General features: G+C 43.1%; 1 protein-coding gene across 1 annotated transcript in view; it reads left to right on the top strand.

The window, feature by feature from the left end:
* LOC100658256 (E3 ubiquitin-protein ligase TRIM31) overlaps positions 1-21,526 on the top strand; it is a 37,053-nt gene extending 15,527 nt beyond the window's left edge. The window contains exons 3-9 of the mRNA XM_064294265.1: positions 11,623-11,805; positions 12,037-12,107; positions 12,736-12,831; positions 13,612-13,842; positions 15,032-15,054; positions 15,564-15,679; positions 20,643-21,526. Of these exons, the coding sequence (XP_064150335.1) occupies positions 11,623-11,805; positions 12,037-12,107; positions 12,736-12,831; positions 13,612-13,842; positions 15,032-15,054; positions 15,564-15,679; positions 20,643-21,340 (1,418 nt within the window). The 3' untranslated portion in view covers positions 21,341-21,526. The remainder of the gene's footprint in view (positions 1-11,622; positions 11,806-12,036; positions 12,108-12,735; positions 12,832-13,611; positions 13,843-15,031; positions 15,055-15,563; positions 15,680-20,642) is intronic.
* Positions 21,527-27,439: the final 5,913 nt, after the last annotated feature.

The raw sequence follows: 27,439 nt of genomic DNA, 5'->3' as shown, positions 1-27,439 counted from the left end.
GGTAAGAACTTCATTCTCACAGTCTTAAAGGGAAATCATTCCTAGAATTTGACCTTGGGAGGGATTACACTGAAGGGCTGCTCCTGGGTGTGACATCCAACTGCTCCCCATCTGTCTGAAATGTGGACATATTGGAATAGGTGGCCATTGCTAGCTGGTTTTGTGATTGGGGACACTGGATGTTAGCCCCACGAATTCCTGGCAGCCTGGGCCCAGCAGCTGCCCTGTGCTAACTGTGAGCCAGAGCACACTGCTGTCTTACAGGAGAGAGAGGAGCATCAGCCATCCACCCTGCAGACTGAACTGACCTTGTGGTGGGACCATGAGTCTGACCAGGAGACCAGCTCTAAGGTGCTCTCAGGTGTCTGTGGCGCTAGTGGAGGGGTAAGGAACAGTGTGAAGCCAAAGGCAGGTCAGGCAAATGGATATGTATCCTCATTTGGGACAAACACTGCCCATTTTAAAGCCCCCTTAAGTGGTCGCTATGAGTCGGAATTGACTGGACAGGAGTGGGTTTGGTTTTTTTTGTTTTGTTTTGTTTTAAATGGTTCAACATTAAAAAAGAAAAAGCTATTTTAAAACTCTTGTTTTAAAAAAGTTTTTACCAAAGACATTTTAGCTGAGCTAAGTTAGCTGAACAATTCTAATGAAAGTCCTGTGTAACTAAAATAGAGCTTCTTCTCTAGAGAGAACTTCAGAGCCTTTGAACTTTCACTTGTTGACCTGACTCCTAGCTTGGGGCCTCTGATCATTGGCATATTTTTTACTTACAGGAAAGTCACAATCCAAGGTCAAGAATAAGCCCTCTTAACTAGGCAGGCTTGCCTCTCATTCTCACCCTCCCAGCCCCCAATCCCAGCACCCTCGCTCTCCAACTAAACTGAAAAGTTTTGGGAGGATAGAACAGAAAGGCTATGCCAACAGATCGGGGAGAAAGATCACTGTAGCACTGCCACAAAATACAGTATATCCAGTTAAATTTGAATTTCAGATAAACAATATTTGGAATAAGTGTATTCCAAATATTTCATTATGTGCTGTTCATCTGAATTGAAATTCAAATTTAACTGAGCATCGTGTATTTAAATCTGCAGGGTGAACGCCCAGGCTCTAAATTAAAGGTTAAAGATAGATTCATATTTAACTGAGTGTCCTGTGTTTTTATTTGCTAAGTCTGGCTAACTTACTTGGCAAGATTGGGTCATAAAGTATTAGTCTGACTGGAAAAGACAATTTATCTTTGGGAGGAACCAAGATAAGTTGAGATGGAAGGGAGGAGGCCTGCAGAAGCCCTTACAGAACATCAGAAGTTTAGACTTTGTCCTTTAGAAAAAGGAGGCCAATTGAAGATGGTTTTTTTTAGAAGTCTTATTGATCATGGATTTTTTCCCTAATTGTAAAAGGCATTGTAAATGTAAGTGTAATATATTTATAAAGTGTAGAAAAGTGTAAAAGGAAATAATTGCCCATAATTTCATCAGCAACCAATAACAGCTGTTGACATTTTGCTTTTAACTGCCTTCTTGTCATTGCCCAGTTATCATTTTCTCAGGCCCATTTTGACCACCCTATTAAAAATTGGAACCTTACCACATGCTCGGGTGCCCCCTTCCTATTTTTTCTCCATGATATTTATCACCTCATATATGACTAGTTAGCTAGTTTATTGTGGGTGGAATCTTTGCTCTTTTCACTGTGGTATCCCCAGTGCCTAGAACTATGACTGGCACATAGTCATAATAAGTATATGTTGAATGAACAAATAAATCCCTTTTCTCTGCATATATATGCCTTTGATTATTTCCTAGGGTAAATTTTTAGACTTGGAATTGTTGGGTCAAAAGGTCTAATGTGCATCTTTAAAGGACGTTAGTACATATTGCCAGAGTGCAGCCCAGAGAGGCAGAACCAACTCACATCCCACCTACAGGACGGGAGAGTGTCTGCCATGAAGAATGTGGCAAGAAGGAAAACCAGCTATGAGCATCGCTGCATCCAGGGGAGGTTGGAGGTATAAGGAGACCCCTCGTAAGGCATTGGAAATTGAAGTCTGGGGTGAGATGGAAGATGGGTTCTACAGCAGTTTGGGAATTAATCTGCATAGAAGTGTTGAGACTGTAGGTGGGGGAGAAATCCCACTACAGACCTTGCAACATTTAGAAGGCTGTTGTTGTTTGTTGTTAGGTGCCGTCGAGTCGGTTCTGACTCATAGGGACCCTATGCACAACAGAACAAAACACTACCTGGTCCTGCACCATCCTTACAATCGTTGTTATGCTTGAGCTCATTGTTGCAGCCACTGTGTCAATCCACCTCGTTGAGGGTCTTCCTCTTTCCCGCTGACCCTGTACTCTGCCAAGCATGATATCCTTCTCCAGGGACTCATCCCTTCTGACAACAGCCTTGCCTTCCTTGCTTCTAAGGAGCGTTCTGACCGCACTTCTTCCAAGACAGATTTGTTAGTTCTTTTGGCAGTCCAAGGTATATTCAATATTCTTTGCCAACACCACAATTCAAAGGAGTCAACTCTTCTTCAGTCTTCCTTATTCATTGTCCAGCTTTCACATGCATATGATGCGATTGAAAATACCATGGCTTGGGTCAGGTGCATCTTAGTCTTCAGGGTGACATCTTTGCTCTTCAACACTTTGAAGAGGTCCTTTGCAGCAGATTTGGCCAATGCAATGCAAAGGCAGCTTTAATATATATTCCTGAGTCTCTTTAGGGCCAAGCCTCGCCAGATTCCTAGTCCATGCCCTCTGCAACAGGATTCCAAAGCTACTAGCCATCCCAGTTATCCTCCTCTCAAGGTAGCTCCAGTCAGTAGGTATCTTTACTAAAATCAGGGAGAGGCATTACAACACTACAACAGCAAGAGCCCTGTGCTGGGCTCTGGGGACACTACTTCCTGCTACAGGAATGTTATACAATCCGGTGTGTTCTGATAGAAGTGTGTTTAGATTTCTTCTTGCCAATTTTCCTTAATGTCAGAGCCCTGAGTGGCACAAACAGTTAAGTGATCAACTGCTTAGCCAAAAGATTGGTGGTTTGAACCCACGCCTCAGAAGACAGACTTGCTTCTGAAAGGCCACAGCCTTGAAAACCCTAGGAGCTGTTCTACTCTGTGCTCATGAGGTTGCCATGAGTTAGAATGACTCCATGTCGGCTAACAAGTATCATAACTATTGAGGGTAGGGGTGGAGTGTTGACAGGCCAATCCAATTGCTTATAGTCTCTTTAGGTAACTGAGCCAAGTGAAGGCCAGGTCTTTCATCTTCCTCTTCCTGCCCCTGCTCCTCCCTAAAGTTGGGATGTGGTGTTTAGCAAGCCTGCAATTTCTCCTTGCAGTGGGAGGGGAGTAAGCCTGCCTGCCTTGGGATTTTCTGTTTGCATTGACACAATGGCCTTTAAACTATCTCTGGAATTATCTTTAGTCTGTTCATGAGTCTAAGGAAGCAAACAAACATTACAATTTGTTGTTTTTAATCCCATGACTGATCCTTCCTTTTATTGAGCAGCTCAGCCTAATGTTATACTGAATGCCATAACTATTAGTTACAGACTGACCTCTATTTCCCCATATATTTATTTTTATGGTTATTTTTCTTCTCTGTTATATACTCTGTATATACTTTCTGTAGAGGACTTTAAACTCTTTATTCCTTTAAATGGAATCATATGTTAACCTCATCCAGTCTATCTACTCAAATAAAATTTGAATTATCATATGATTTTAACAACTGTTTTTATTACTTTCAGTTTCTGTTTTTAAGTAGCATCTAGCTCCCTCCTAGGGATGCTGGCTATGGGATATTTCTCTGTAGGCTGCCCTTCATCTCATCCCTACCCCATAGTCCTTGACTTAACTTGCTGTCTGGAAAGCTTTTTGAAATCTTATTTACATTTTACTTTTCTCATAATATGTTTTCTAATAACCAGTTAATTGCATTTTATATAATTCATTTTAACTACTATATAGTATTAAATATTAATCAATTTTGGTTCCTCCACTGAGAGTCAATTAGATTATATTCAGTATTTTGCTTTTATAAACATTACATTTAACACTCTTAATATATGTCTCTGATACATGTGTATTAGATTTTCTCTTGAGGAGCAGAATCATATAGGGTGTAAATAGGCAGCTCTGGAGTCTACCTGAGTTCAAGTCTCCACTTTACCATTTACTTACTAGGTGACCTTGGGCAAATTGCTTAATCTCTTTCAACCCCAGTTGACTTGTCCTCAAAATGGGGATAATAATACTTGCCAGTATAAATGAGCAAATAAATGCAAAATGCTTGAAACTCTGCCGGGCACATAGTAAGCATTCAATATATGTTAGCTTTTATTAGTAGTAGCAGTAGTAGTAGTACTAGTAGTGGTAGTATTGTTAGTATTATTTCAATTATCATTGGAATCATTATTATTTAACCTTGAAATGAAATTGCACATTTTCAACTCTACCACATATTAACAAATTGCTGTAGTTTGTACTCCCATCAACAGGGTGTCAGAGTCCCCATTTCCCCATGTCGTTGGCCACGTTTAATATTCCCAATCTCATAAATTTGAGGGATGAAATGCTGTTCTCCTTTAATTTTATTTGCATTTCCAAGATTACTGTTTTCCTGTGTCTATTGGTTAATAGGTTTTCTTTCACTGTGAATTTCCAGTTCAACCTTTACTCGTGTTTTGTTTTATTATTTAATTTTGTGAAAAAGTAATATGGTTACATAGCTAAAAATTTACAGCCAGTTCACCTCCTTGAAAACCAAACAAGGAAACCCACTGCTGCTGAGTCCATTCCGACTCATGCTGTACAGGACAGAGTAGAACTGCCCCACGGGGTTTCCAATGATTGACTTGCAGATTTGAACTGCCAATCTTTTGGTTAGCAGCTGAGCTCTTAACCACTGTACCACCAGGGCTTCTTCACCTGCTTAGAGGAAACTAATGTTATATTGGAGCCTTATCCTTCCAGAGATAATTTAAATATAAACCCCGTTGCCATCAAGTCGATTCTGACTCATAGCGACCCTATAGGACAGAGTAGAACTGCCTCATAGAGTTTCCAAGGAGCGCCTGGTGGATTTGAACTGCTGACCTCTTGGTTAGCAGCCATAGCACTTAACCACTACACCACCAGGGTTTCCAATTTAAATATATATTTAAAAAAATACATATAATTAATTTTACCCATATGGTAACATGGTATATGCATTTTTATGCATTTTTTTTCCTGTGTAGCAATATATCTTGGAGATATTTTCTATTTGTGAATAAAGAACTTCCTCATTCATTTAAATTTTATTCCATTATAGAGCTGAATCATAATTCATTTAAACATTTCTCTGCTGATGGCCTTCTAGGCTATTTCCAATCTTTTGCTAATACAAACATTACCACAATGGATGACCTTGTCCAAAGTAATTTTACATATGTGAGTATATCTGCAGGGTAAATTCCTAGAGGTGGAATCGCTGGGATAAAAGGAATGAGCATTAGCAATTTTGAAATATACTGCAATATTGTCTTAGTTATCTAGTACTGCTGTAACAGAAATATCACAAGTGGATGGCTTTAACAAAGAGAAATTTATTCTCTCACAGTCTAGGAGGCTAGAAGTCCAAATTCAGGGTGCCAGCTCCAGGGGAAGGCTTACTCTTTCTGTCAGCTCTGGGGGAAAGTCCTTATCATCAATCTTGCCCTGGTCTAGGAGCTTCTCAGCACAGAGGCCATGGGTCCAAAGGGTGAGCTCCCCTCCTGGTTCTTCATTCTTGGTGGTAGGAGGTCCCCCTTATCTCTGCTCGCTTCTCTCTTTTATATCCCCGAAGAGATTGACTCAAGATACAGCTTAATCTTGTAGATCGAGTCCTGCCTCATTGACTTAACTACCTCTAATCCTGCCTCATTAACATTATAGGGAGCCCTTGTGGCACAGTGGCTAAGAGCTACAGCTGCTAACCAAGAGGTAGGCAGCTTGAATCTACCAGCAGCTCCTTGGAAACCCTATGGGGGCAATTCTACTCTGTCCTATAGCGTTGTTATGAGTCAGCATCAACTGGACAGCAGCAAGTTTTTTTTTTGACATCATAGAGGTAGGATTTATAACACATAGGAAAATCACATCAGATGACAAAATGGTGGACTATCACACAATACTGGAAGTCATGGCCTAGCAAAGTTGACACATATTTTGAGGGGACACAATTAATCCATAACAGATACTGACCTCCATAGATATCGTACCAATTTAAACAGGCTGCAAATTTTTCCATATATTCAAGTCGTTTGTATTTCATTTTCTGTGAACTGTCTATTCATGTATTTTGACCATTTTTCCACAAATCTTAACTGATTTATAGCACTTCTTTTATGTCTTAAAGAAATTGGCCCCTGCTCTGTGAATCACCTGATATAAATTGCTAATGTGTTTACCAGTTTGCTATTTGTCTTTTGAATTTACTTTTGTAGTTTTTGTCATACAGGAAGTATTTTAAGTAGCTAAATGTATCAATATTTTATGGTTTCTGGATTTTCATATCATATCTGTAAAAGTTATAAAATAATTCTCCCATGGTTTCTCCTAGTGCTTTTCTGTTTTCATTTTTTTACTCATAAATATTTGGTATGTTTGGGATTTATCCTGGTTTAAATATGGGGATATGGAGAATCTTATTTATTATTCTATTCTTATTTACTTTTCCCTATGATCTTGAAAATCTGTCTTTCTAGTTCTTAAAAATATCCTGATAGGTATTTTTATAGATTATAGGTTACTTGATTTTACTTATCAATTTATAGGAGTTCATTATATATTCTGGGTTTTAAACCTTTCTTTGATGGTTAAAAAAAAAAAAAAAAAACCAAACCCAGTGCTGTCAAGTCGATTCCTGATGGCTAGATATCTACTTCTATTATGTCTTTTTTGTGTGTGTTTGTGAAATTTTGGTCTTTAAATCCTCTGGAATTATTTTTACCTTGGCTGTGAGATATGGAGCAAATATCCCCCTCCAGGAGGAAAGTTATTGACCAGGCACTGTGTATTGACTACTTTACCACTTCCCCACTGATTGGGATGATGCCTGTATCACCAACCAAGTTACCATTTAAGAATCCATTGGCTCTGGGCTTTCTATGCAGTTCCATTGATCTGTTTATCTCCTTTTGTGACAATATCACATTGTCTTAGTTATTACAGCTTTAAAATAAGTCCTGGTAGCTGATAGGATAATCCCCATCCCCTTGTTTTCTTTTTGTAATTGTCTTGGCTCTTTTGGTACTTTTTCCCTTTTATATGAATTTTAGAATCAATCTATCAACTTTAACATATACAATACACACAAATATAAATAATCTTAATTGGACTCTAATTGGAACTACATAGGATTTATGAATGGATGGGAATTATTATATTTACTACATTGACTTTTCCTCTCCATTGACATGGCATATTTTAAAAATTTGTTTAGGTCTTCTTTTATGTTTGATCTTTCCCCATCTTTTGACATTTTTCTTTTATATATATTTTCAAATTAATTGGTATGAAGTTGTTTATTGTGTCTTCTTGTAACTTTTTGCAAACACTATGAATAGCTATTTTGCCATTTTTAATCTAAATATGCTTCATTTGTGTCTTTTTTCTTGACAAGTCTTGCTAAAGTTAATGCCCATATTATTAGTATTAAAAAATTAGTAATTAGTATTCATATTTTCAAAGAACAAAGTTTTGGTTTTATCGATCTTTTTTTTTAAATTTTTTTAACAAGAGGAGTGCGCTATCTCATTGAGGGAGAGCAAGTAGGAGTACATAGCAAGGTGTATATAAATTTTTGTATGGGAGACTGGCTTGATTTGTAAACTTTCACTTAAAGCACAATAAAAAAATAAAATAAAATAAGTTTTGTTAATAATAAAAAAATAACTGCTTTTAATTTCTTTCCTTTTACTTCCTTTGGAAACCCTGGTGGCATAGTGGTTAAGTGCTATGGCTGCTAACCAAAGGGTCTGCAGTTCCAGTCTGCCAGGCACTCCTTGGAAACTCCATGGGGCAGTTCTACTCTGTCCTATAGGGTTGCTATGAGTCGGAATCAACTTAACGGCACTGGGTTTGGTTTTGGTTTTTTACTTCCTTTGAGTTACTTTTTTCCAGTTCTTTATTTTAAACTCTTAATTCATTTATATTTAGCATTTTATTTTTTTTAGAAATTTCACGTTAACTTATAAATGTCCCTCCCAGTACCACCTTAATTAATCCCACAAATTGTGATACAGAGGATTGCCTTTGTCACTCACTACTGAATATTTCGTAATTTCCATCATAATTTCCGCTTTAAGCCATGTATTAAGAGCTTACGTTTTAGTTTGCAAACATATGAGTGAGTTTTTGTTCGAATTATCTTTTTTGTGTTTTTGCTCATTTTTATTTAAATTATAGAGAATATGATCTGCATCATAGAAATACTTTTTGTCGAGACTTCTTTATGTCCTAGAGGGTAATCAGTTCTTTGAGTGATCCATGCACACTGGAAAACAACACATGTTATCTCTTTGTTGAGTATAAAATCCTATGTAAAAATATCTGATCAAGTTATGTTGCTCAAATTTTCTATATCTTTAAAAATTCTGTCTCTGTGTCATCTTTCAATTTCTAAAAGAGGTGATAAAAATCTCTCCATATTGTGGATTTGTCCATTTCACTTGTACTTGTCTTGGTTTTTGCTTTATGTCATTTGAGGCTATGTTTTTAGGGAGGTCCACAAAGTTCATGATCGTCATGTCTTCTTGAAGATTTTTCCTTTTTGACAACATGGAGTGTTCGTCTTTATTTGTTTAATGAATTATTTTACTTTTGTTGTTTTTGTTGAGAATCTATACAGAAGAACATAGGCTGATTCAACAATTTCTACATGTACAATTCAGTGGCGTTGATTACATTCTCTGAATTGTGCAGCCATTCTCACCCTCATTTTCTGAGTTGTTCCTCCCCCATGAACATAAACTCACTGCCCCTCTTTGTTTATTTCATGCTTTTTATCTTAAATTTTATTTTGTCTGACATTCCTGTTGTTGGGCAGATGTGAGTTAATATTTTCCTACGTCTTTTATCATCCCTTTATTTCTAGACTTCATTTCATTTTAACTTTGTTTCTTATAATCAGCATACAGCTAAATTTTAAAAAGATACATATGCTGCAAAAGACCTCTTTAAAGTTTTATAAAGTAAAGATGACACTTTGAGGACTAAGGTGTGCCTGATCCAAGTCATGGTATTTTCTATCACCTCATATGCATGGGAAAGCTGGACAATGAATAAGGAAGATAGAAGAATGGACACCTTTGAATTACAGTGACATAATTTAAAAAAAAAAAAAAACCCTTTTTTTTTTTTACATACATATGCGGGGCCCTGGTGGCACCAAAAGCTTGGCAGTTAAAATTCACCAGCTTCTTCTTGGAAACCCTACAGGGCAGTTCTACTCTGCCCTATAATGTCCCTACAAGTTGGAATGACTCGTCGGCAATGGGTTTTGCTATATATGTATATATATGAGCTATAATCTCATAATCTCTGTCTTTTAAAGGCTATCTTAATATATTTATATTGCTGATGATTACTGATACATTGGACTTAGCGGTGAGAATTACGTTTGCGATGTAACACACTCAGAATACATGCAGAAGAAATATGTAAAGCAGGATCATAAGGTCCAATACTCCCATGGGCCTAACTGACATGATCTAAGGAGCTAGGGGGTGGTGGGGAAAATAGATCTCTTCTCTAAAGGCATCAAAATTATGGTTATTTTTTCAATCACCATGCCTGACAAACAAAACCTGTCCAAAAGTTAAATTCTGCTTCCAGGGGCCAGCAGTTTAGGATGTGTATAAACAGTAAATCATTATACAAATGTTAAGATGCTTTAATTCATCCTCAAAGCAAACAAACAGAAAAGCCTGGAGGAATAGACTTTCAGAAATTCTTTGACTTTCAGCAATTGCTATAATTAGGACAACCATATAATTTATTGTGTGAACTGAACATTTTGAGAATGAACGGAGGAGGTATTAATAATTACTCCAGGACAATGAAACCAGGGGCTGTCCCAGACAAATCAGAATGTATCTGGCTATAATCTTATAATCATCTGCAATCTCTGTTTGACCTAATATTGATAGCCAATGAAATTAATAGTTACTTCCTGGTAAGGACAGAGGGCAGATGCTGGAGAGAACAGAGGTTGGTTAGAAGTCGGAATCCAGATGAAGACAAGTGGGAAGGAGGAAAGGTTAGGACACAATTGTGTTGAGTTACAGAAGGGAGTACAGATGATGCTAGTTAATAAATTTCCTAGTCAGGACAGAAGGCATAGGCCAAGGCAATTCAGGGATCAGAGAAGCAACAAGAATCAGGAAGAAATACAGATACATTAAACATTGTTATTGTTGTTGCTATGGAGTTAGCTCTGACTCATGATGACCTTAAGTATAACAGAACGAAATGTTGCTGGGTCCTATGCCATCCCCATGATAGTTGATAGGTTTGAGTCCATCGTTGTGGCTATTGTGTCAATCCATCTCATTGAGGGTTTCCCTCATTTTCACCGACCCTCCACTTTCCCAAAGATAATGTCCTTTTCTAGTGAAAACAAAGAATGGGCATGGAGACACCAGCATATTTATGACATACAGGAAACGACAACAAAGGACAGACTGGTTCAGGTGCTACACGGAAGTAAGGATCCATTAGGGTCAAGAACAATGTACAAATCAAGAGAATGGACTTGCAATAAATTTCTTGTTTTCCCACTGGACCAGGAATCTCCCCATGAGAGGGATGGTGGCTTCTTCCTTGTGACTAGAAATTCCCTGAGGTGGCTATCTTCCCTAGTTTCAGAAAACTCTTCAAAGTGAGCAGCCAAAGTACCTGACTGAGGTAAAGAATCCTTCCCTCCTCTCCATATGGAGTCCCTAGGTGGTGCAAATGGTGAACACATTTATCTGCTAACTGAAAGGTTGGCGGCTTGAGTCCACCCAGAGATGCCTCAGAAGAAAGGCCTGTGATCTACTTCTGAAAATCAGCCACTGGAAACCCTGAGGGCGCACAGTTCTACTCTGACACATGTTGGGTTACCACGAGCCAGAATCCACTCTCCAGCAACTGGTTTTTCCTTTCCATGTGCTCTCCCAACATCTGGGCTCTGCAGACAAGAGATGTCCAAAGCCATGGCTAGTGAACCAGCTGAACGGTCCCAACATGTGTGACCTCCAAAGGCCTCACCCAGCCTCTCCACGCCCTGCTGAAACTGACAGGAAGTCTTCTGTCCTGTGGACTTTGGTACCATGGTCTTTTAGGAATCAGTTAACTGCCTTGTATCTTTAATTAGTTCAAGGTTCAGAACAAATTGCCCAACCTGATAAGCAGTATATATCCATTTGATCTCAAGAAGTAGTAAGGTAGATTAGCCCATCTGTTCTCTCTCTTTAAAATATTCTCTACATTCTAATTCTTACTCTTTTTTTATTCGTTTACTCTTTTATCCCCCTTTCCCCCCCTCCCTTCTCCTCTCCTTCCTTCTCCCTTGCTCAAACCAGTGTCCACAACCCATCTCCCCGCAGCTCAGAGAAACCTTCCTGCAGACCTGGTACGACTTCGTACAGACCGGAAGAAGCCCTCCTGCTTCATCATGGCCAGTCCACAGTTTGTCAGTAACCTGCAGGAGGAAGTGATCTGCCCCATCTGCATAGATATTCTGCAGGACGCTGTCACCATCGACTGCGGGCACAGTTTCTGCCTCAGCTGTATCAGTTGGACACAGGATCCATCAGACGGTTTACTCAAATGTCCCCTTTGCAAGAAATCTGTGAGGAAGGACACGCTGAGGCCCAACTGGCTGTTGATGAATCTGGTAGAGAAAATCCAAGCTATGAGTCCCCTTGAGGCACAACCAGAAAGGGAAGAACCAAGATGTCAGAAGCACCAAGAGAAGATCCATTACTTCTGTGAGCATGATGGGAAGTTTCTCTGTACAGTGTGTCGTGACTCCCAGGACCACAAATCCCACAAAGCCAACTTGATAGAAGAAGCTGCCCCAAAGTATCAGGTAAGCATTTGGGGTCCCTTTCCTGTCTCGCCCATCAGACCAGGAGCTCGGTGAGGACATGGGAATGGTTACCTCTTTCCTCTGGGTTTGCACTACTACCACCCCCGCCCCATACACTTGAGTGGGCAGTTCAGAGTCAGGCAGGGTGGGCACTCTAGGGATCTCATCATCTCTGGCATACCATTTAGTTCAAAAGTCTGAAGTGTTTTGAAGTCAAACCATAATGAAAAATGGAAAAGGCAAAAAATTTTGAATCAGAAGGTTCGGGCTCAAGTCCAAGCTCCTGAGTTTTCCATAAGACATTCAAGGAGTCACTTTACTTCTCTGAGCCTGTCTCAGCTTTCAAATGGGGCCAACAGAACAGAATTTACCTCTATAAGGCAGTCTGATAGAACAAATGAGGGAAATCCTTTATTAACCCCAAGGCACCATTCAGATATTAATTGTAATTATTCACAGATGACACATTCTTCTCCTGTAGGTCACTGAGGCCCCAGATTTCTTCCTCCCTATCATAACCAGCTCCCAGCTCCCCCCAGTCTCACCCACCCTCCTGAGAGATCAGGAGGTTTTGTGAGGCCAAGAGAGCTCCCAGGCACAGCTTAGGAAAATTGTCCTTTCCCCACAGGGACTAATTCAATTACAACTCAAGGACTTGCAGCAAAAGGAGAAGATGATAGTACAGGTGAAAGCACAAGGCGAACGGAAGATCGATGTCTTCAAGGTAAGAAAATGCTCAGGTGTGGGTCTCTCTGTCCAACGGTCCTTGGAAGCAGATACATCTTCTCTTTCAAGCCCCTAGAATCTCTTATTACACTCACCACCCAGAAAAAGACCCAGTGACAAACAGAGTGGCTCAGAGTGGGGCAGAGTGTAGGATGGGCAGGCTGGAGGTACAGAAAGACTTGAGGCATCATGGTTTAGGATGTGTTCATGCCTTCTCCTCTACCACAACATTTGCTTGTCTGCGATAGCACCTTTGCACCTGGCCTTGCGTTATTAGAGTAGGTCAAACACTCCAGTCTCCTCCACCTGGAGATAGTGATGTAGGGAAAACGGGCTGGTGTTAGCATCAGAAATACCAATTTAAATACCTACTTCTGCCTCTTACCTACTGTCTTTACCTAGAGACTGACTCCCCAGTTAAAAAATGAAGACAGTGTAACTCTACCCAACCTCTTTACCTGTTTTGTGTGTGTGTGTGTGTGGGTGGGTGAGTGTGTGTGTGAAAGGAGATTATAAATTGAAAATGCAAGATAATTTTAAAGACTCAGGCCCTTGAAGGCAAAAATGATTAAACATTACATAAGTTACCCTAAAACTGAGCTCATAGTAAATGCTAAAATAAGTTAGTTCTCCTCAACTTTCTTTTTCCAAATCTGCCATGGAACATTGTTCTACACTGACAACGTAAGTGTAAACAATAAAATTGCAAATTGGATGAGATGGGTGAGAGCCTCTGAGGCCATCCTGTCTTCTGAGTGTCCATTCTCCTCACCCCCAGGCCCAGGTGGAGCATGAAAAACAAAGGATCATCAGAGAATTCAAGCACCTGCGTCAGGTTCTAGAGGAAGAGGAGAAGTTTCTCCTGTTACGACTGGACTGGCTGGCTCAGGAGGGAGAGAACGGGAGTCACTTCTTTGGCAATTCCACTGAGGCACAGCTGAACTCTCTCAATAGGCTTGTTGATCTCCTGAAGGCCAAGCAGCAAATGTCACCCCGTGAGATGCTCTCGGTGAGAATCCCTTGGGGGAGAAGCTGCAGAGAGGGACCAGCCCATTCCTAGTCACAGGTCAGAGCGTGACCACCTGGCAGAATACTGCTTGTTGTTTTTGTTAGTTGCTGTCGAGTTGATTCTGACTCATGGCAACCCCATATGTGTAGAGTAGAACTGTGGTCCATAGGGTTTTGAAGGCTGTGACCTTTTGGAAGCAGATCCTAGGCATCTCTGATTGGGTTTGAACCACCAATCTTTCAATTAGTAATACTGAGATCATCCCAATCATTTTACCTCTGGCACAGCACTGTCCAATACAAATACAATGCTAGTCACATATGTAATTTAGAAATATATTGCAAGCCACATATGTAATTGAACTTTTTTTTTCTAGTAGCCACATTGAAAGAGATAAAAAGAAACAGGTGAAATTAATTTTAATAATATATTTCATATAACCCACTATATCCGAAGTATTATGATTTAAATCAACAACAATACTTAAAAGTATTGATGAGATATTTTACATTTTTTATACTGAGTTTTGAAATCTGGCACACATTTTACACCTCAGCACCATCTCAATTCAACTGCTAAATTTTCAATGGCTGAAGTAAAACGTAGTCCTACCAAATCAATAAAGTTGTGTTTGATGGAAAAAGTATTTTACACTCCTTCAGTTTTTAAATTTAAATTTGTCAAAATTCAATAAGTTAAAAAACTCAGTTCCTCATAGTACTAGCTACATTTCAAGTGCTCAGTAGCCACATGTGGCCTGGCTGCCATATCGGACAGCATGTGTCTAGTTGATGCTCAAAATAAGCGGAGATCCCTCCTGAATTCACCTCCTACTCCCGTCAGTGCAAGAAGCCATTTCTTTCTTTCAAGAAAGACCATGCAAAGCCATTCCAGTCCTCCGCCCTTCTCCCCAACCCCTGCAAGCAGGGTTCTCCTGGTTTAGTCCCAGAGACAAAATTCATTTTCAGAATCTCACTCCTCTTGCCTTCCTCTCCATTCAGTTCCTCTTGAGGTCTAGCCATTTCCCCACCCACTGGCATATCTTGGAGGAGCCCTTCATGGTGGGTGGGAAGAAAGAGATTGCTCCTCCCCTTTACCTGTTCTGCACCACACCAAAGAGGCTCTTTACTCTCTGAGCACCATGAACAGGCTAAAAGCTGAGGCCGTGCTGTTTCTCTTTCTCTTCTAGGGCATCAAAGTTGTCTTGTACAGGTATGATGGGCCATTCCAAATGCATTTTACATGCTGATTCATTCATATATAGAATACTCAACATGTACTCATATAATACTCAAACCTAATCAACACTCCTGCCCCACAAATGCCCGCAAGCTGTCTAACTTTGTGACCAAATACTTAGGCTACAAGGAAAGGCCTAAGCCAGTGGGATGGTTGTGAAAGAGAAGAGCTACTGTCTCCAGCTTCCTGTTTTTTCAGCATAGCTTCTCCTATTTTCTGGCACCTCCTACGTGCCTCTTTGCTCAAATGGATGGCTCCTGGGTGCCCTATTCCATCGCCCTGAACCCTCCATCTCCCTATGCTCCAACTCATCCCTGACCCCAGGTCCCTTGCCCTGGCCTCCCCATTTCCAGTTCCCTATCCCGTGACTTCTACCCCCACCCCCAGGACTCCAATTCTACATCCCCATCTCCTTGTCATGGTCCTCCCTCCCCAACACCCCCTCCCTGATCTCACCACACAGCTCAGCCCTGTCTTCTCAGGAGTCGAGGGTTTCAATTTCTCCAACCAACCGCTGTTTCTCCAGACCTGGAGAAAAAACTCAGTGAAGCTAAATCAAGACATGACTCCATCACAGAAACCCTGAAGAAATTCAGAGGTAAGGAAGAAGCTCTTACCTACTCTGTCACGTGCCTTTAGGGGATTCTCTCCCCATCGCCCCAGGAAAGCTGAACTGTAACTTGTACATACCAGTAATAAGTATAAAAAGAAAAAATCCAGCTACCATGGAGTACTCTGACTCGTGCCAACCCCATGTGTGTCAGCAGAGTAGAGCTATGCTCCGTAGGGTTTTTTAAAGGTTTTTCTTCTGAGTCACTCCTGGGTGGACTTGAACCTCCAATCTTCTGGTTAGCAGCTGAGCATGCTAACCTTTTGCAGCACCTAGGGACTCCAAATAATAATCATCCCATTGCCATTGAGTTGATTCCAACACTTTTACTGGGATTTGGAGGTTGAATCATAGTTTATCAGGATTAGAACTTTCCCCACCTACCCACTGCAATAGCTCGGGTAGTAGTGATTCCAGTTTCTGTTAAAACACTTAGGAATGGGGCCATCATTCTATCTTCTGATTTATTGTCTAATATCAGACCTTCATAATACCACCTGCCATGGAGCTGGTTTGGACTCATGGCAAACCCACATTGTGTCAGAGTAGAACTGTGCTCCACAGGGTCTTCATGGCTGTGACCTTTTCAGAAATGCCAGACTTTCTGTACATTGCCGTGCTTCCTTTCAGGCATTCATCTTAATCATATTTTACTTGTTCACATCCCTAACTCCTGTGTGAACCACAGAGGGGGGCCTAGACTGATGTCTTATTGACGGTGACCCCCTGCCTAGCACAGTGGTTGTCAGAAAATTGTGCTAGGTTGTACAGCTACTTGGTAGACCAGACTGGAGGCAGGGCCCTATCTTTCCCACTCAACCTAGGCCTGTGGGACCTCCAGCAAGTGGTTTTGGCTTCCCAGGCCCACACTGGAGCTCTGTCTCTTCCTGACTACAGACAAAGAGAAAGTAGATTCGAAGTCAATGAAATTTGGGGGAAATTCGTCTTTGAGCATTGCAGGAAAATAGCAATCAACCAGAACAGAAGTGGATGACTTGGACTCTCGATTTGCAGTCAGATATTTCTTAAGAATTTGGGTTTGCAACTAAGAAAAGTTTCAGTATGTAAGGGATTCTGTACTAGCTTCTTAGTGCTGCTGTAACAGAAATACCACAAGTGGGTGGCTTTACATAACAGAAATGTATTTTCTCACAGTTTAGGAAGCTGGAAGCCCAAATTCAGGGCACCTCTCCATCTCATTCCATTTTCTCCCCACAGACAACCTCCAGGCTGATGGAAAGAAAGATAAAAGCAGAATTTCCAGAGGCATGAGTGGGGATTTGATGAAGAGCTGTAAGTGGGGACTGACGGTTGGTCCTGTCATTTGGGGAAAGTGAGAAAAGCAAAGGGGAAGAATTTTGTCTCTGTGATTACACGCAGCCCAGATACGGGAAAATGCCTAGTCCTCAGGCAATTAAGAAAAACAGGCACATGGATATAAGTTTGATTATTTTAAACTCCAGTAACTCACAAAAAGGGTGGTAGAAATGGTTAAGTGCTCGACTACCAGCCAAAAGGTTGGTGGTTCTAACCCAATCAGAGATGCCTCTGAAGACAGGCCTGACAATCTGCTTCTGAAAGGTCACAGCCTGGAAAACCCTACTGAGCAGTTCTACTCTGCACACATGGGGTTACCATGATTCTGAATCTACTTGACGGCAACTAACAACAACAACAACTCACAAAACAGCATCTAATCCCAAATATTTCAATTATTCAAAAGTAATAAAAAATTTCACTTCTTCACTCCTCAGAGAAAGGGAGGTAAAGGTGGGACAAGGAGGAGGTGGATGCAGCTCTGTCTCTGCAGTATTAGCTGCTCTCAGCCACATACCTGGTTTTTGGGCACACCTCTCTTGGTATGAGGTCAGAGCAGCCCAGGGGATGGAGACCCACTGTAATAACCGCCTGTGCCAAAGTCATGAGTCAGTTCTGCCACCTGAGATGGCAGCACTTGAAGAACTATTTCTTAAAGGCCCACTATGTGCTCAGCACCCCACAACCAATATTTCAAAACCCTACAACTCTTCCAAGGTAGGTGTTATTACCTGCAATATACAAGTGGGGCCCCTCGAACTCCAGAAAGGTGAGAGAAGTTACCCAGCTCACGTGACTATTGAATGGAAAAAAACAAAATTAGAACTCATTTCTCCAGAGCAGTCCAAAGCCAGAGAGCATTTAGGGGTTCTATTCCACCAGTGGAGTTTGTGGATTTTGGAGGAGGCAAGTCTTTGTTGTGCTCCATGACTTGGGCTCTGTTGAATGTTTAACATCCCAGGCCCTCCTGGGAGGCGCTAAAGGCCAGTAGAGGACACCCTTCCTGCTGTCACCGAGACAACCTGAAAGGTTTCCACACTTCCCCATGGGTGGGTGGAAGCCCCCACTGAGACCCACTGATTCTTGTTCTTGTTGGTGGTGGCAGGGTGTTTGTTTTTGTTTTTAATTTGCAGCTTCTGGTTATCATGACCAAAACTGGTTTTCTTTCCCCAATTCCCAGGGATCCTGTTAGAGAATAATAATTCTAAACTGAACAAAACCTCGAAGCCCAAGTCAACCTCTCCAGGTAGGAGTTCTGCTTCCTGATGCTGAGGCTTCCTGTGGTAGAGAGAAGGGAACTCCAAGTGGGCAGATGGTCAACATATAGGAGAAAGGGCTTTTCCCTGTGCTCCATCCGTCCAAACCACAGAATGGGAATGCACTGAGCTGACACTGCTGGGGAAGGGTGCAGGTTAGACTGTAGAAGGAACTTCCTAACATGGAAAATCATCCTCTCTGATGAGAGTTAGGTGGGATGATTTCTCTCCATTCCAGCCTGAGATGGAAGGGAGTAGGGAGGAGCAGGGACAGGGATTTAGAGAGATTGTAAGAAGGACTGGAGGTTGGTAGAGGGCTGTGGAGCTGCAGTTCTTGAAGACTTCAAATGCCAGAAATGGGAGGAAAGGGGTAGGCATTTCATCTAACTCCTTCACTCCTTTCCAAATTACACCTCCTCCAGGAAATCATGTACTCCTAATCTACTTATCCCTGGCTTGTTCAGGTGCACTTTTTTGAGTCTCACCTTTATCCCTCCTGCTGTATCTAGAGCTCAGCAGTGCTTTCTGTCAATGGAAAATTATTTCTGCCTTGCTCCCACTGACGTCTCTTTTCTTCTCCCTCAAAGGCAGCGGAACAACTGAACTGGCATCACCAAATCCGCTCCCCTCAACTGTATTCAGTCTTCTATCCCCGATCTCCTCTGTTTGGAAAGCATCCCCTCCCGCATTGCTCCAGGCCAGAAACAGGATGTCTTTTGCCGAGGTCCCTCAAAGCCCAGCCAGTTCTGAGAACTCGGGGAGTGCTGGCTCCGCATGGGGGGAAGAGCTCAAGGTGGCGCCGAGTGAGTGGCTGAGAGTGGTGAGGGGTCACTGCTTGAGTGGAGTCGGGCAAGAAAGTGGGGCCTGGAGGAGAGTGGAAATAAGAGGGGTGAAGACCTGGAGAAGGGACCGGGGTGTCCTTGATCAGAAGGAGGAGAAAAGACAAGCACCCCCTCCCCACAAACCATGCTTCCCTTCTTCTTATTGCTTTGATTGGGGTGCCCCCTGGTGGATAAAGGAAGTCCCTACTGCTGTCTCCTCTCCTTTCCATTTTTCTTTTTCTCCTCTTTTTTAAACAACTATTTACTGAGGCAGCAGTTCAGCCAGGTGTGGGGGACCAGAAATGAGTAAGGCCTACCTGAGTCACAATCCACCTAACCCATCCCATGAACCTAACCACTGTCTTCTGCCTCACATTTCCATATATTCCATCTCTCCCAATCCCCCAAGGCCAGCAAGGGAAAATTAATTAATATTGCAGTAAGAGGGTTTGGGAGTCCCTGGGTGATGCAATGAGGCCTGATGGTGCAGCTGCTAAGAGCTCAGGGCGCGAACCAAAAGGCTGGCAGTTCAAATCCACCAGATGCTCCTTGGAAACCCTATGGGGCAGTTCTACCCTGTCCTATAGGGTCGGTATAGTCAGAATCACCTGGACAGCAAAGGATTTGGTGTTTGTTTGTTTGTTTTGGGGGGTGCAAACGGTTAACATGCTAAGCTGTCAACTGAAAGGTTGGAGGTTCAAATCCACCCAGAGGTGCCAGTTATCTACTTCTGAAAAATCAGCCATTGAAAACCCTATAGAGCACAGTTCTACTCTTGACATTCATGGGCTTGCCATGAATGACTCCATGGCAACTGGTATATGAGGGTTTGAGACTAGGTAATAAGTAGGGAGGCAGAATGAGGCCACCCATTCCTAAGTGTTTTAGCAGAGACTGGAATCACCACTACCCAAGTCATTGTAGAGGGTGGATGGGGGCCCTTCCAACCCTGATAAAACTATGCTTCAATGTCCAAATCCTAGTAAAAGTGTGTATGTGTGAAGGGAGCTAACTATTCCTCTTTCTGTACCACAACCCCACCCATGCCTGTCTTTCAGGAGCCCCACTTTAGAAAATGACTGGAGCTCAGGAAGTCTAAGCCTCAGTATCTCTTGCTGTTGTAGTGGTGGTGTGCCCTCCAGTGGATTCCAACTCATGGCCACCCTACAGGACAGAGTAGAACTGCCCCATAGTTTCCAAGAAACACCTGGTGGATTCAAACTGCCGACCTTTTGGTGAACAGCCATAGCTCTTAACCACGTCGCCACATTGGGTTTCCTAAATCTTTATAGCAGCAGACCACCAGGCATAGCCATTGGTGGATCCAAAGCGCTGATGTTTTGGTTAGCGACAGAGCCCTTCACCATTACTCCACCAGGGCTCCTTCAGTATCTCTTATACTAGCCCCAAATCTTGTTTTAGATAGGTAATCAGAGACCACATGAAACACGGAAGGATGAGCAGATGGCCTCAGCCTTAAATGTTGAAATGACCCTCCACCACCACCAGTGGGGAGCTCTCCTCTGCACCTGCTGGGTAGTCCATGGTGAAATTTAGGGACTAATTCCGAGAAGGAGGGGGAAGGACCTAGAATTTATTCTTTGGGGACAAGGAAGGCTGAGACTGGAGAAAAAGCCTCCGTCCGGCCGCATCCCGAGGGTGCTCAGAGGTTGGTGGCTGGACAAATTGACCCACAGCTGTCCCTCTTTTTCCTCCCATCTCACGCAGTCCCCGTGACCCTGGACGCTGCCTCGGCCCATCCGGACCTCGTCCTTTCTCCGGATCTGAAGACAGTGGCGCTGGACTTCGTCCCTCCGGGTGACTCAGAGGAGCCCGCCCACCCAGAGTGCTTCTACCCGTTGCGCTGCGTGCTGGGCTCGCCCGGCTTCTCCTCCGGCCGCCAGGCCTGGGAGGTGGAGCTCGGAGGGGCCGGGGGCGGGGCCTGCGTGGTGGGCGTGGCCTCGGAGCACGCAGGGCGCAGGGGTTTCTTGGCTGTGGAGCCCCGGGCCGGCTTCTGGGCGCTGCGCATCGCGGGCTCCGAGTGCCAGGCGCTCATCGAGGCCAACACCCGGGAGGAGCTTCCAGCCCGTACGAACAGAGTGGGCGTCTGTGTGGATCACGAGCGCGGGGAGGTTGTCTTCTACGACGCCATCACGAGCCAACACATCTACACCTTCCAAGCCTGCTTCCCGGGGCGGATCTTCCCCTTTTTCCGGCTCCTTTTTCCTGGCACCAAGATCACCCTGAGCCCCTAAAGTTGTTCCGAGTCCTACCTCTCCTTCCCGCTGTCCGCTCACTTTGGGGATGTGCCGCAGCTGGTAGGTTAACGCTAAGCTACGAAGAGCTGTTTAGGAGGGTTACACCCTTCGGGCTCCCGGATGTCTGCGCTTACTTTAAATTTTTCTTTTTTCTCTCAGCCCGCCCCCACCCCCACCCATATGCCTAGGTAGAAAAGAAAACTTCAAATACACTAAAAGACTATACGCAGGCTATTCATTGCAGCACTGTAACAGGACTGGAAATAACTCAGATGTCCATCAATAGGTGATGGTCAGAAAACGAGATGAGAGAGCAGCCGGCTGCATTCTGTTTGAGACGCAGGTGCGGGGGGCTGCCTCTCTCTCCCCCTCCACCTTCTCTCCCACAGTCCTCGTGGCCCTGGACGCAGCCTCAGCCCATGGACCTCATGCTTACCCAGTGTCAGGAGCAGTGATGCTGGACTTCGTCTCTCCAGGCGACTCTGCCAGGTTCAATAGCATCGCGCTTTATATCCGTTAGGTAGTTATCGCGCAAGCTATGAAAAGCAATGAGGAATGTCTCTATATATTATAGGATAATTCCCAGGATATATCATTAAGTGAAAAAAGCAAGGTGGGGAACAGTGCATATACATATTGTGTGTATATGTATATTTTTTAAGTGGAGGGATAAACCAAAAACTAATAAAAACCATTACCTGTGGAAGGAAGGGGAGAACCAGGTGGAAGAGATGGAAGATATTCTTCTCTGAATGTGTCTTGTTTTGTATATTTGACTTTGGAACCGTGTAAACGTTTTACATCATCATAAAACAAAATGAAAATTAGACAAAATTAACCTAGCTGTGTATATAGTCATCGACTGCACTGGATTTTCTCGGTGGGTGTATATAGTTGGTAGCTTAACCATCCAAAGAGAAGTTATTTTAAGTGACTTTAAAACACAGGAATTTATGCATCCTTAGTGGGATATACACTAATAACAAAAATAATTCCTAATAAATTTTAAGTAATCATATCTGTGATAATAATAAAGAGCTCTCCCTCAACCATTTAGCTATCCTGAGAGATTTGTACAAAAATGTAGAATAAATGAGTCTCTTTATTTAGAGAAAGGCTATTTCAGAAAGGTGAGTGGTTTTCACTAGTATCCTCCAAAATAACAATTGAGTTTATTCTTAGTTATCACAATTAACTGATGAAATTTTTTTATGTATTTGATGTGCTTCCCAAGGAGGGGAGGAGATCTACAGATTAAAAGAGACTTAAAAGACATGAACTAAATGCAGTGGTGAATTTATTTGGGTCCTAGTTTGAACAGATTAATTAAAATTGAATTTTTTAAGTATGAGAAAAACGTGAACATTGTATATTTGACTATACTAAGGACTCACGTATTTTTAAGGTATAATACTGGTACTTTGTTTTTTGTTTGTTTTGTTTTTAAGGAATTCTTCGAATAGTGAAATTTTTACTGACGACCTATGTCTGGGATTTGCTTAATAACCCAGTGGGGAAGGGCGGGGAGGGAGTACGAGGTAATAGATGTAACAATATTAGTCATGAGTTTATAATTTTTTTTTTTTATAATTGTTGAAGTGGGTCACGGGCACAAAAGAGTTCCTACTGTTTTCACCCTGTGTGTTTGAAATTTTCATAATAAAATTTAACACACACACACACACACAGACATCCTCTCAGTACAAACATTTAAGAGCGACTCTGACTCAGAAGTCAGACATCCTACCGGAGATGTTAAAAGGTTTTATCACCAATGATTGACCGTAGCCTGGAGTGGGAGTGGATGTAGTGATTCCCTTTCCAAGACAAACCCGCCCGCCTTGTCTGGCTCCCCGCACTCAGAACCCAAAGTTAATACCAAAATCACATAGATGCGCCCTCCCCTCGAACCCTCACCACCACCACCACCCGCAACAAAAATCCTGCTCATTTACAGTGTTGCCATCAGAGGGATCAAAGTTTAGACTCAGCAAAGGACAACCCCTGTTTCCGGGATGACCCTGAAGAAGTAAAAAGGGCGAGGAACTAGGAAGCACCAAGCCAACAGGACGACGAGATGACCTACGGAGAGCAAGACCCAGGATTTGCGCCGGAGTTAAAGCTGAGTGTGAATTCCTTCCTCGCCGGCTCACTCCAGCCGGGCGGAGCTGGGCAGGCGGGCCGAGAAGGTTACTACCGCGCGTTCGGGGCTCGAGCCCGCGCAACGACCGGAGGTGCGGGGAGTCGCCGGCTGACCGCGGGCTCCGGCGCGCGTCCCGGCATCGGGAGCGCGGATTCCAGGAGCTGCCATCAGCCCCTGCCCGGCTCCTCCTTCCAGTTCCCGCCGTCGCCTGCCAGGCGCCGCCTATTACATAAGCAGGTGCGAGGCCTTCACCTGCCTGAGGAGGGGACGCCCACAGGCTGCGGACGCGCGCGGGCCGGGACCCGCCAGCAAGCCCCCTGTGGACTTTCGTTCAGAATCAACGCCACCCCAAAAGAGGGAACAGAGTCCAATATGTCTATTTCCGGTACTCTAACCCCTAATCATTGACATCACGTACTTTACTTCGTGCTTACTTTAATTGTATGGAGATTTATCTTCCTGACTAGAGGGGAGATCTTCCTGAACTGGGACCTTACACTGTCTTAAGTTGATTTCACGTTTTCTTCCTCCATCTCCTTACCCCTGACATCTACCACAGCCCCTGGAATCAGGTACTTGCTTAATCAATATTTTCTAAATTGACAAAACAAAAAGCCAAGCCAGTTGCCCTCCGGTGGTCCCAACTCATGGTGACCCCTATGTGTGTCAGAGTAGAACTGTGCTCCTTAGGGTTTTCAGTGGCTGATTTTTCTGAAAGTAGATCACCAGGCCTTTTTTCGTAGGTCCTCTGGGTGAACTCAAACCTTCAACCTTTCTATAGGGGCTGAGTTCATTAACTGCACCACCCAGGATGCCACCATCCCCTAATTTCCCTCCCCCACAAAATACTGATGTCTTGGAAATCCCATTCAATTTTCATGGCTCAGTGCCACATCACCTCCTCCAGGAAGGCTTCCCCTGGCAGTGTTACTGGCTTTTCCTGCAGGGAGTGTGTATACTCCCAAAGCCATTGCAGCCAGCTCCATCACAGTGCTGATACTGAGGGTGGTAGACTGTGAACTCCTTGAGGGCGGAAGCAGCGTCTTACAGTAGTTTCACTCTCCCATTCTTGCCCAGTACAGTGCCTGGTTCACAGTGAATGAAGGGATACTTTGTGACAAGGTTTACATTTGGAGAGGTCTCCCAACCTGGACCTTAACCTTGAACTATGACCTTCTCCTTTTCTGTCCCTGGAAGGAGGGGATCTCTTTAATATTTCAGAATCGGATATACCTGAAGAGTGTCCTGGCCATTCTTACAGTGTTATGGCTGGGAAGTCAAGTGGTCAGAAAGACCAAGGCCCTAGAATCCCATTCCCTAGTCCAGGGTGTTTTCTACTCCTCCGCACAGTTGTAATAATACTAATAACTTGTTTACAGTGCTTTAGTGTACTAAATTCTTTCATAGACATAATTCTATTTACTTCTCACAATCTCTTAAATTAGGTATCATCACACCCTCACTGTCCAGATATGGCACTGATGCTCAAACTCGGGTATCTTAACCCAAACCCCTTGCTGTTGAGTGAAGCCTGACTTTTGGCAACCTCATGTGTCACAGAGTAGAACTGCTCCATAGGGTTTTCTTGTCTGTAATGTTTACAAAAGCAGATTGCCAGGCCTTTCTTCTGTGGCACCACTGGGTGAGTTTGAACCCCCAACCTTTCAAGTAGTAGTTGAGCACAAACCTTTTGTGTCGCTCAGGGACATCTTTTTTTTTAACCCAAAGCACATATAAAAACAATCTTCAAAAATCAAAATCCCAGAAAAGATATGATAGTATAGTTGTAATACATAATAATCTTTCCATGGACTTGCCTCCCACCTTGTCACCCTTAACTCCATCTGTCACCCACTGGAAAAAGTGGGTATTAAAAAGAGAGAAATAATGGCATTGGAAAAGAAATTCAAGGACATGATTTGAGGAAGGCTAAGGTAAGGAGAAAGGAAGGTCAGGAAGTGGGAAGAGAGACTATATTCTCCAGGAAACATGAAGTTTGGACACCTCGGCTGGGGGACCAGAGGAAGAGGGGAGATGGTCTTCAAAAGGCAGAAGCGCAAAAAGCACAATGGAGATGAAGCACTCAGAAGACACAAGAGCTGCTCCCTAGGGAGGAAGACTGAGCAAGAGCCACCCATCAACTGGGAGGGTCAGTGAAAACTGGAGAAGAGCCAAGAGAAGGAGGACCAGAGGGCTCAGCTTCCCTTGTCCCCCAGAATAGCCCCCTTGAGGAGGCAGGGACCCCGGGCTCCCAAAGCAGGTTTCTACAAACACTTTGAGATCCTCAAATCATCTTGTCCCCCTCCCCAGATCTTCACCCACTGCCCTGTTTTATACTCATTTGTTGCCACACACCCCCACCCAGCTACCCTCACCTGGGTGTCATCCTCAACCACTTCTTCCTCACACTCAACCCTGTAGACATTACCACCTACCTCAGGGCTCCACCCACTTCTCTCCCTCCTCACTACCACTGTCTAGATCAGGCCATCAGCCCCATCTGGATTATGACAGCTGCCTCCCTTGTGACCCTGCCTCTAGAATTATCCTGCCTAGACAATCCTCCGTGGCCCTAAATTCCAAAAATTTTATTATGAAAATTTCAAATATGCAGAAGAGTTGAAAGAATTTTACACTGACCGCCCAAATACCCACCACCTAAATCCTATCAACATTTTACTATATTTGCTTTATCAAATAGGCTTCCATCTACCATCCGTTTATCCATACATCAACCCATATTAAATTGTATGCATTTCAGTGTAAATTTCAGACCATCAAATGTTTTTTTAAAACACAATCTGATCATGTCAGGACTTACGCAAGCTTTTAATGATGTCCCCTTCTCTCAAGGACAAAGCCCAAATTCTACATCATGGTTTATAAGTGCTTCCAGCCTAACTCCTTCCCCTTACCTGCTTCCTAATTTTTATTCTAGAAAAAAATCAAACCATAAAGGTCTCCATTCACCACGCTGTTTCTCATCTCCCCGACCTACTCTTATTCCCCTCATGAGTTTTCTCAGCTCCAGGGCCTCAAGTATTCCCTTCCCCAGAAAGCCTTTCTTGAATTCCCCTCTCCTCTTCCACACTAGTTTAGATGCCCCTCCTCTAAGAGTGTATAGCAGCCCACAGAGCCTACCTCAATGATTGCACTTATCTCCATAAATCATAATGACCTGTTTACATGTCTTTCCTACCCATGCCCCCAACTGAGAGCATCCTAAAAAGTCAGGGACCCTGCTTTATTTGCCTATTGTTCTTGCCACCTAGAACAGCATGTGGCATACGTGAGTACTCAATAAATATTTGTTGAGTGAATGGATAACTAGTTTTGTTCCTTCTGACAACACCTCCTGGCTTTGTATGTCTCTCCCACACAACATGGATCCTGTTTTTCAGTGTGGATCCCTGACGGTGAGAATGAAGAAAAGGACTCTGGCTGTTATCGATGTCCTCCATCCAAAGACCCCCCAGGAACACATTTGCAGCTGAACAAATTGGGTTTATCACTCATTGAGGAAGAACACACACTACTGAGAGCCATGGGGCAACTCAGTAAGAGTGTTAGAAAAAAACCTATTATAGGATGTGGGCTTTGGTTAGGCGATTTGGGGTAGGGTCTAAGGAAGCTGGGGTTCACTCTGGATTGAATGTTGTCAAAAAGTGGGGACAATTCTATGGTTGATATCTCAATCTTATCTATAGGGAGGGGACACTAGAATGAGGAATAAGCTATCATTAGTCAAGAAGTAGCAGTCATTCATTTTGGCCAGGAGACAGGGTATTTGATATTTTGTGGGTGGCACAGTGACCTTTTTGTGTTGTGCTTAGACAAAATTATGAAGTGGCCTTGCTTTGCCTCATTTTAGCATGGTCTCGGACTAAACTGGCATTCTGTAAAATGGTTTATGCCTAATAGAAACGCATGACTTAGCTGTGGATATCAGACCA

Source organism: Loxodonta africana, chromosome 1, assembly GCF_030014295.1.
Source record: "Loxodonta africana isolate mLoxAfr1 chromosome 1, mLoxAfr1.hap2, whole genome shotgun sequence".
In the NCBI taxonomy this organism is placed as follows: Eukaryota; Metazoa; Chordata; class Mammalia; order Proboscidea; family Elephantidae; genus Loxodonta; species Loxodonta africana.
Note: the sequence above shows the minus strand (reverse complement) of the source record. Positions and strands in the feature narration are given on the sequence as shown.